General features: G+C 35.9%; 1 protein-coding gene across 3 annotated transcripts; it reads right to left on the bottom strand.

Annotated features, from left to right (window-relative positions):
- Positions 1 to 625: 625 nt before the first annotated feature.
- On the bottom strand, positions 626 to 9,382 carry LOC117107178 (protein brambleberry-like). Of its 3 annotated transcripts, none has more exons than XM_033248775.1 (11): positions 9,257 to 9,372; positions 8,917 to 9,133; positions 7,300 to 7,428; positions 6,420 to 6,605; positions 5,955 to 6,177; positions 4,909 to 5,025; positions 4,523 to 4,702; positions 3,756 to 3,962; positions 3,114 to 3,246; positions 2,269 to 2,613; positions 626 to 1,708 (listed from the first exon to the last, which is right to left on the bottom strand). In XM_033248775.1, the coding sequence occupies exons 2-11, from the start codon at positions 9,109 to 9,111 to the stop codon at positions 1,594 to 1,596; spliced, it is 1,830 nt and encodes a 609-aa protein (XP_033104666.1). In that variant the 5' UTR covers positions 9,112 to 9,133; positions 9,257 to 9,372; the 3' UTR covers positions 626 to 1,593. The 3 variants fall into 3 exon arrangements, with proteins under 3 accessions (XP_033104666.1, XP_033104667.1, XP_033104665.1); XM_033248776.1 differs by having other exon boundaries at positions 9,288 to 9,303; XM_033248774.1 differs by having other exon boundaries at positions 8,917 to 9,382.
- Between the last annotated feature and the right edge of the window lie 1,553 nt (positions 9,383 to 10,935).

The raw sequence follows: 10,935 nt of genomic DNA, 5'->3' as shown, positions 1-10,935 counted from the left end.
TTATAGACTAAACTTTGTCATCACTCCGAAGTCTTGTTCAACAAATATTTGTAATTTGTATATGTACAGTATATGGGTGCAATATTGCTTATTCTTCTCCATACAGTATTAGGGTGTGATATGACTTCATCCATATCCAAGGACCACAGATATTTATAATAAAAAATAAGTATGAACAGAAGTTAAAAAAAGTAGCTGTTTTTAGACTTAAGAGAAATGTTGGACTTGATTTCAACAAATAATTAGATTGCGAAGCAAGTACTGTACCTAAATCAACCAGACGAAGCACAATTATAATATAATATAAATTAATGATCACTAATTTATTAATACACTCCATGCTTAATTATATATTATAGTAGTAAATTCAAGAGAATATTATAATACACTACAGGGTACTGAATATAATTCACAATTTGGTTGAAACGAGTGCTGTTACAGAAGTCATCTTCACTGTTCAATTACAACTAGATTACTTGTATCTGTTTAAGAGAGCTTTCGATTGCATGACAACGGTAGATGTAGAACTGCAAATAGATGTCACATAAAGTCATCTGGACATACGAGAACGTCCGATTTCTTGCTGCCCCATGAAAGCAATTTAACTAAATCTACATTGTGCATCTGTTTCTTTCCTCCATAGTTGTGCAGAGGACGTAGGATGGTCATGCATCACTGATTCCGTTCTAACGTCGCACTGTCGTGCAAAATGAAAGCTCCATATTACTCGATCTAAAACGGGCATGTGCTTCAAAAAAGAATGCAACAAGGCACATGAGCAGGGATTGTTTTTAATGACAATCTGTTCAGTTTGCCGTCAACAGATGGCACCATGTTGTCTAGGCCTCACACAGAGAGCGGAGATGGAATCGTTAGCCAATGGTCGTACCAAGACATAGGTGAATTCAAAAGGGGGAGCAGTTGCCCCCTCTATATCTCTAATTCCTGGATCCGCCACTGGAAGTAGTGTGTGCCTGGCTTGTAATACCTTTGTGCTATAGGTGTGTACCGGTTTACTAGATTTGGTGGTTAAATTTTATTTTAAATTATTACACAGATGCCAGCCAAGAACAGTATGAGCAAATGGCAGGCATTAAATTTCCTTAGGAAAATTAACATCTCCTCAGATGACCGGAAATGGCTTCTCCACCACTTTTTACAACCAAAAAATCAGGTAAAAATTGGCCTACATTTGGAGGATAGGCCTTAATGCATTTTAGATTGTCTGAGCCTTTTGAAAAATGACAGTACAGTACGTACTTGGTTATCAAAAATACAAAAGTTCATAAAAAAAATATGTATACTAACAATAACGATTTTTGTTGAGATTATAAATTCAATTCATACACCAGAAAGATTGCAAATTTTTTTAAGCATATTCAGTAGATGGTGCATGCTTAGTAAGAACATAGCTTTGTAGTATTTAAAAAATTAATGCGGATATTTTTGGCTTTGGATCATAAGATAATTATTGACAATGTGACGCTAAAGCCAAATGAGTGACTTGGTAGAACCACTATAAATATACATGCTTCATCTTTAAGGTGTTTTGCTGACTTAGAGATGGATGAAAGCGGGATTAGATGCATTTCACTATTCAGTATGTCGGTAGCAAAACCCTTTTCCAATTGCACGAGGCAGTCGGCAAGGCTGTCCTGTCTTGGTAAATCCACTGCACGGCAGGCGATTGGGGCTTGCAGATCGTGATCTACATAAAAGAATAAACGTTTTTGAAAATAGAATTACTTTGGTAATGGTGAAGAAACCTAGCAATGGTATGAGTGGATAAAATTCCTTTGGAGTGTAGTTGCAGCTTGCTGGTTGAAGTCAACTACAGGGTTCGGAGTTAAATTTTCCTGTCATAAGCACAGTTCTTATTCCACAACTAAAAACAAAATGATTGGATTGGATTTATTTGGTGTAAACACCAAGGACAACCCACACAAAAAAACCCAAAGACAATTGTACAATATAATTCAGCAATTGCAATTTAAAAAAAAATTGATATCTAATAATTATATTAATTGGTTCATTGTATTTATACGAGTTATGTGCAATACTTGTTTTCTTATGTTTTTTTTTAATATACTGTATATTTTTAATCATTTTGCTACTGTTTCTATCTGGTTACTGAATTTTCAAATGGATATTTCTGTAGTGTATTGCTTTTTGTTTTTTCTGTCCCTAATTTTGTATATACTGTGGTATGTTTTTTGATATTGTTGCTGTTGTTGCTGTCTTTATTGATGTTGTTATCAGCACCATTACCTTTTCTTAGCACTGTCAGTTTTACTATTTGGAGTTGCTGATGTGACGTTTTCCATTACAACCCCAAGATGTCTTTTGGCAGGATTGAAGGTACTACTTCCAAAACTTCCAGCAAACTCTGTCCCAGTAGGTATTGGAGTGACATCAGGATGGTTTGCAGTACTATCCATGTGGGTACTCTCCAGAATCGGCATCAGCATGGAACTTGTTGAGAGGGTTGTGTCAGAAGAGGATGGATCACAGGATGATGCAAGAATTCTAGTCGAGTTTGGCATATAGGTGTTGTCACTAATACTGGAGTATTCTGAACTGGCAAGGTTAATGACATCATTGTCTAACTTGAACCTAAGATATTAAGGACAATAAAAGTGAATTTATGAATAACAATAAGCTTAATTCTAGTGTTCATTGCCAAATTATGGGTCACTTCATACATTTTCATAAATATTTGTTTATTATTAAATATTATTTATTAAAGATTGTAAAAAAAAAAAATTCTTGCCCAAAAAAACTTGACCCTCCATTTTCAAGATTTTGGTTGGGTTTGTGCAACACAAAATTACGTGCTTTTATATCACTAGATTCGGGTTTGTGCAACACAAATATTTTTTGGATGAGAATGATACAAATAGCAATTTACTACCAACCATAATTTGGAGAGTAACATATAACCCCAATAAGAAATGTATGATAATTAATGAAAATTAAGGCTACAAATTACAACAAAAAAAGCTAGTCATCACTGTCAACAATCTCTAAACCAAGTCTACGAAACTTGGGGTAAGGAGTGTGTGGAGTTTATTTGGACATGAAACAATCAAATGTCATTGAAATATCAACCTTACCTTTCAGGTAGGCCTACTGGTGATGTTGATGGCAGAGCCACAGGTGACTGATGAACTGGATTATGCACAGGAACAGATACTGGGTCTTTGTTTCGATCTTTCACATTGTAAAACAAGATAACTAACCAGTTGACTGGAGAAATAAAAATAAGTAAAAGGATTGTTTAATTATTTTCATGATAGTTAAAAAAATATGTATATATTTCTTAATACCAACCACATCACTCCACTCCTTTAATACTCCACTAATTATAAAACAAGAACGATCTGTGGATACATTTAAGGCACTACTCAAAACCCATTTATTCTAACAAATAATTGTATAACTTAGAGCAGCTTATTAGCTGAGTCGGCTAATCGGGCGGTAGCCCTACCTTGGTTGCACCGGCCGCCTGTGGCAGGGTAAATGTGAAACCTGCTCCTTTGTTCGCACAACCTAGGGGATCCTTTGAGACAAATCGCTGTTTTGCCACACCTTATGTTATTGTAAAGTTGTCATGCTTTTTGTTCTCATAATTTGATGTAAAGCGCATTATGCGCTATATAAGTGTGAATTATTATTACCGGTATTATTATTATTATTATATGCAACATATTCTCAGCTTTGTGAATTAGACTAAATAAGGAAATTCTATGACTTACTGATAACTGTGATGAAGAGGACAAAGGTCATTGATGCAAAATCTAAGCTTGTCATGTGACGAATCTCAGCCAATGCGTTCAGGGGCACAAGGAACAGAAGCATCATGCGTGAGAACACTGGTGTGTACACGAACGTGATTGCAATAGCAGCAAGGACAAAGTAGCATGCATGTTGCACGCAAATTGACACTACATCCAGGCTCGTACCTAATGATGACAAAAAAAATTACAGTATCAACTGCCAACTTATAAGACTTTCCAATTAAGAGAGAGTCTAATGGTTTATTTATTAATAAACCATATATAAACATCATGTTCCCATCTTGTAGGAATATTGTGTTGCCTTTGAATTTCCACAATCCCACAGTAAGTATAAACATGACTGTTCTCCCACAGAGCCTGGTTTAGTCTCATTTCATTGTGAGGCTTACAGAGTGGAGCTGTTTTTCATATCTCATAAAATTATAGTACTTTTTATAGTACAGAATTAGGACAAGAACTGGAAGACAATGTTAATCAAACGCCATCATAATTGACGCACCATGCATGTTTTTTTACTCAATTTAGGTCACATGGCTCTCATCACTAAATAGATCTATTCACTATTATCTCATGATATCATCCGAAGATTTTGTATTTGGATACATGTAAAATAAACATTAACATGTACTATGTAATAAGAATAATTTTATTTTTAAAGAAGAGTGACATCATCCAGATGAACGCATCATTATGGTTGATACACATACTCTACCACGTCACTTTACCTGTGCTTTGCACTAAGTTTGAGAGCCATGTTAGCTGTTTATCGATGCCATTCTGCATCTCATTGACGCGGTTGACGAGGTAGATTACCGTGTCGTTCATCTTCTTCATGTTATCCATGGCATCCTGGTAATATTGGGACGCCTCATTCTGGTGCAGGGTAACATGCTCCATGTTGTCATCTAAAGTTATCAATAAAAAATAAAAATTACAATGACAAAAATTTAAAGCACACCTTAATTTTTCTTTTAAATTTAAATGTAATCCACATGCAAATTTTATGAAAAATAAATAAAATAATCTTAATTAATGACAATAACTATAAAATTATAATGAATAAAAGGATTGTTTCCAGAACATTTTGAGGCAGTTGTTAAGCATCGTTTACCTAGTTTATTCCAGACCTGTTTAGCTTTATCTTGTATACTTAGCAGATCTTTCAGCAGTTCCTGATGATTCTGGCGATGGTCATCCCCTTGAGCAAAAAGCTGCTGCGTAGCATTCTCTGTAAAAATAAAGTTTCAGAGAAATAATTAGGAATCAGCTGTCAGGAGCAAATGAGGTTAAAATCAAGGATAGGAAAGTCCTAAACCTGAAGAGGATGGAAGGATATTCTGAGTGCATTTTTTAAGAGGATGGAAGTAACTACAGTGCTGCAGCAGAAAAGGATGGAAGGAACTATGGTACTGCAGCTAAAGAGGATGGAAAGAACTACAGTACTGTAGCTGAAGAGGATAGAAGGAACAATAGTGCTGCAGCTGAAGAAGAATGGAAGGAACTGCAGTAATGCAGTTGAAGAGGACGGAAGGAATTACAGAACTGCAGCTTAAGAGGATGGAAGGAACTACAGTATTGTAGGTTTAGTTGTTGTTTGTGTCATCTTAAATCAAAGATCTTATAATAACAACATCACGTTCTCCATGATTTCTGCGTGTAAATTCTGTAATAATGCAATGTATGGCGCCCTCTTGCAATTACAATTACTTTTGAACTTAGACATCTATGATATATGTGTAAACTCTGGAACAACCATAGCAACAACTAGGATGCCCTCTTTCCATTACAATTACTGTACTTTCTACTGCTTTTCACTGAACATCGACGCTTCTATTTGTTACGTGCTATTTGTTACGTGTAGAATCGTGGAGAGCGCTATCTTGTTATTATAAGATCTCTGTCTTAAATACATATTTGATAGAGGGGCCTGAATATCAGCTGGCATTCCAGGCCCAGTTGGAAGGGTTACCTAAGCTCTAAATAAAGTTGAAATAAAAAAGTAAATGCAGTACTACAGCTAAAGATGATAGAAGAAAATAGAGTACTGCAGCTGAAGAGGATGGAAGGAACTACTACATTTAAAGAGGATGGAAGGAACTAGAGTACTGCAGCTGAAAAGGATGGAAGGAACTAAAGAGGATGGAAGTAACTTTGTACCTAATTGTTTGCGTATTGTTTCCGTCATATCAGCAAGCTCCTTATGGCCTGATGCAATCAGAGCCTTTTCCCTTGTCAAATCCTTCATGTTCTCTTCAATGTTGTGGTGGAGCTCCGTCTGAGAGGTCTTTAAAATCTCATGCTTGGACATCAGTTCTTCTTGACTCTCAGAGATTGTTTCAAATGTCTCTTTTGCCATTCCATTTAATGTTTCTTGACCTTCCTAAAATTACCAAATTATTTTCCTTATCAATTAAATTAGCTAATTAGCAAGCAGGTTAGATTGCTAATGTGAACCTCTTAATAGCAGCCATCTACATTATATAAAGTATTTTTTTTAAATGATTTGCTTTTATAACATCAGAATCAATATTGACAAAATTATTTTATTTTCAAGCAGTTTCATTTCATATCATATTGTCCATTGTCAATTAAATTTCAAAAATATCAGATGCATTTAAATACCTGTAAGAAGTTCATAATTTGCAGCTGGTTCGCAGCACTTGCTGCTAAATTATTCACGGTTTGTTGAGTTTTACTTTGAAATTGCTGCTGTCGTACAGAGTAGCAAACTGAGCGTGCTCGGTTACTAACGATGTGGTATGCATTCCAGGTGTTTGGATCCATTGGGCCTGTACATTCTGAAACGGTCTGAAATGAAAAAAAAAATGTATGAAGCACAGATGGCAATAGGCGAGACTTTTGTTATACCTTGTTTTGCAAAATTATTTATTTAAAGATCGCCAGAGGACAGGAAAAGAAAAATTTGTTTGACTTTTAGCAGATAGTTTTGCCGAAAACATCCAGGTGGAGGAGAAAATAAAAACAGTGTAGTAATGGGATGTTTAAATACTTTAAATTTATATAATCAGGAAGAAATCTACATCATATTTTTGGAGATTTCAATAAAGATAAAGAAAAACTTCAATTTTTCCATGGCGGCGGTTGTCCTAATTAATAATGCAGTCATTTATAGAGCGCTCTTATCAAAGATATCACAGCGCTTTACAAACAGATAAAAGGTAAAAGTTGTTTGAGTACTTAAATATTAAATAAATGACTCTTCAGGGAAGATTTGAACTGTTCGATGTAGACTGTCGGATGTGATGATGGGAGATCATTCCAAACATGGCTTAAAAAAGTCTTGCCTTAAATTATTACAATGTTACGTAAGCATCACTGAATATAATTAGTGATGTTAAATAATTATTTACTGTAAAGTTTAATACATAGTCTGTAAAAAGGCATGTGGTAAAACAACATAGCATGAGCATCTGATGATGATGATGAGCATGAGCAAACAGAAAGGTCATGAGTCTTGGTAATGGGGTGAAATAAAATTTACCATCTCCTCTGTGCAAACATAGGTGGGCCGGCCTTCTGCTTTTGACTGACAGTTTAGAAGAGCGACACCAAGCTTTGCCAGTTGTTCTTCTGTTATGTGTTCGCATAATGTATTTAAATCAGCTATCACCTGAAAATTCAAATAGGAAGGTTATGAAACACTAAAAATCATAGCCTGGCTGAATAAAAATACACACACATATAACAAAGTTTTCTGCGTATTTTGCAATTAAAATGAAGAAAGAACAGACGTGATAACAGCCTGTTCTCTTTAAAAACTGTGATTATTAGGCCTTTATAAACCGATTTACCTGACATCTGCTCTCTGTGTGTGGAATCTGTGAACACGGGCTTATGAGGTGGATCCAGAGACAAGGATTTATCCGGAATATCTACAAGTACATAAAGATTATGCATTTAATATTACTGTTACTCATTCATTTTACAATATCTGATCATTTTATTTTTATTTGTTTTGTTTAATATAGACATAGGAATGACAGACGAGATAGACCCCTAGTGTGAACTGAACTTTATTGAACATATGCTTTTAGTCAGCGGCACACACCAGGATGATGGTGCGTTCACAAAGGAAACATACAAAATCAAGGAAATTATAAAAATAAAGCTAAACTAAGAAAAACAACGAGCAAACAAAATATAAAAGTTCAAAATAGAGTAGTACAAAAAAGTAATTAAATACAGTATTTTACTGGTATTTGGAAATACAACAGTAAGCTAACGAAAATCTTCACACTATTATTGCAGTTATAAATGATATCAATATTACTATCATTATTATATTATTATTATTATTATTATTATTATTATTATTATCATTGTTATTATTATTATTATTATTATTATTATTATTGTTATTACTACTACGACTATCATTATCATAAATACAGTATTTTACTGGTATTTGGAAATACAACAGCTGTCTCTTATACACATCTAGATGTGTATAAGAGACAGATATACGACAGTATTTCTAGCTGTATTTCCAGATTTATCTGGCCGAATGCCCTCTTGAGGCATAGCATTGTGTAATACAATGTTCCCAACGGGTATTTGGACCTGTTGAACCATGAAGCCTTCGTGGTCTAGTGGTTATGACGCTCGCCTTGTCAGCGAGAGGTCGCAGGTTCGAAGTTTGAAAGGCAAATGGGAAAAACCCATAAAACAGCAAACGGCCATATAATGCAAAACAATTTAAAATTAAAACGGAACAGTAGAGAAAATCCGATCAGAATGACAAAATAAAATCAGCATCCACTGGAAGGAATCCCTATACAGTATCTGCAGACGGATCCGTTTCGGCCTTCCAGGCCTCATCAGATGATCAGTGCAGTTAGGGTACAGACCCATACGAAACGTTCATCCAGCTTAGGTAGGGCCCAAACTAAACTAAACTACGGTTTGACCAAAGTGGGTACGGGTTGGTATGGGTACGGGTTTGTTTGGGTACGGATTGACCGACATCCATCTAGGAATAGGGCAAACAGTGGCCTTCTTTTTCCTAATCTATCTTTATTCTTATCATTTAGCCTAGCCCAGGCTTATAATAATATCCATTCAAAAATTATGTTGTTTTCATCACACTGTCCGTATTTACCTTATGTTGACAACTATCTAGTTCGGACAATTGAATTAATGCTGTTCCACTTGATAAAAATTTCTCTTCCACTGATTTCAGTTCGAAGGGGACTCGTCTTCTCATCAGGTCGAGTGATACTTTATCGCCGCCGTCTACCTGGTCATTTATATTACCTCGGGTTTCATCATCATGCTGGCTAGACTTACTCCACATCCAACTTAAAATGCCAGCAAAGCTTTGTGTGGACAGACAAGCAAGAATTAGTACTATTAACAAATAATTCTTCATAATATTTATATGTCTATAATGGTATCCGTCTATATAGGCTAATGATACAGTACAACAAAACACAAAATACATGCAGAGCCCAAATAAGCCTAGGCCTACACCTTTGTTGCCGGAGTATCAAGCAAGTTTGGACAAGTCAGCTGAGCTTTGACGATGCGCTGCTAGCCAAGCTGGGACCGGACGTGAATTGAAATGTTCATGGATTTCAAAATTTCGCGGAATGTATTAGCGCCACCAGGAGCTCCCAAATTTGTGACTGATGAGGAAAAAAACCTGACCACAAAAGTTTTTTTGTACTCTGCTGCATTTTTTCTTTTTGTTTTCTGTAATTGAATATTTTGTCTGTAAATCACGGTTGAAAAAAAAGTAAGGTGTACCAGCGTTAGCCTGCTATCCAGTGGCTCCCAACCTGGGGTCCACGAGGGTCCGTCAAGCCAAAAGGGTACTTGAAGAATCTCGGGATCCGCGAGATTTGAGACAAATTTTTCATGATTCAATTAGTTTTCTTGTCTACAGTGTAATCACACCTTACTGCTAATATGCCTTATTAATAATGAAATACCTTTGACATAGGCATGACTTCGTTTACTGTAAATTGTTAATGTTTTACCTGGATTTTAATTCCAATATTTTTTTGGTGATCCTTTATATTTGTTTTTCATATAATTATGTACTGAGACGTGTAGGCCTATAGGAGAGCCAATTCAGGGGCGGATCCAGAATTTTTCAAAGGGGGGGGGGGAGGGTGGGGCACAACGTTTTCAGAATAGATAAGTAGCGTTATTTCAATACATAACATTGCTATGCAATTGAAATGGCAAAATGAGGGCACGTGCCCCCGGGGCGGATTTATCAAACTTGCTATAGGCAAAAAAATTTGCTTAAATTCGTCTAGCTGCCGTGCGTCCATGCGAGAAAATCCCGATCCGGATACCAACAATATGATGATCGAATCATTGCCAATAAGAAACTGGAAATTAACTGAACTGAACTGAAATTTATTGAACATACGCTTTTAGATCAGCGGCACACATCAGAATGATGGTGCGTTCACAAAGAGGAAACATACAAAATCAAGAAAATTATAAAAAGAAAGCAAAACAAAGAAAAACAACGAGCAAAACAAAATATAAAAGTTCTAAACAGAGGAGAATAAAAAAGTAGTTTAACAAAGTATTTTACTGGTATTTGGAAATACAACAGTTAGCAAAGACCTTCTCACTATTAATGCTATTATTAATGATATTAATATTATTATTGTTATTATGCGTGATTGTTATTATTATGTGTGATTGGTTGATGATAGAAACGCCCTCAACTTGCTAACCGATAGCGCTTGCTAACCGTTAGCGTATCCGGATACCGAAACGGTTAGCGCTAACCGATCGGGCGTTCTCACGCAGGTGCTAACGGTAAGCGCTAACGGTTAGCTCCCGATCCGGATACTAGGGGTCTCGTGAGAACCAGGCTAGAATCTCTCGTAACATTTGACAGTTCACTTCCGGTTGAAATCACAAAAATGGCTTTAACGCATGCGTAAGCAAATATTTGCTGCCCTCTATAAGCTACAAGAAGTCGATTGTACGCATGCGCCATGTAGGACGATGTTTTAGCTAAGATTTTCATGCTGAGACGGTTTGATAAATTAATCAGCTTAAAGATTTTTGCTTAGCTACTTGACTTGACATTTTTGCTAAGCTGAGATTGATAAATCACAGTACTGGTTCCGCGCTTACAATTGATAGCGGC

The sequence above is a fragment of the Anneissia japonica genome, unplaced genomic scaffold (genome assembly GCF_011630105.1).
Source record: "Anneissia japonica isolate Jap-2015-1 unplaced genomic scaffold, ASM1163010v1 scaffold287864_len1152817_cov193, whole genome shotgun sequence".
Lineage (NCBI taxonomy): Eukaryota > Metazoa > Echinodermata > Crinoidea > Comatulida > Comatulidae > Anneissia > Anneissia japonica.
This window is presented reverse-complemented; position numbering and strand designations above follow the sequence as displayed.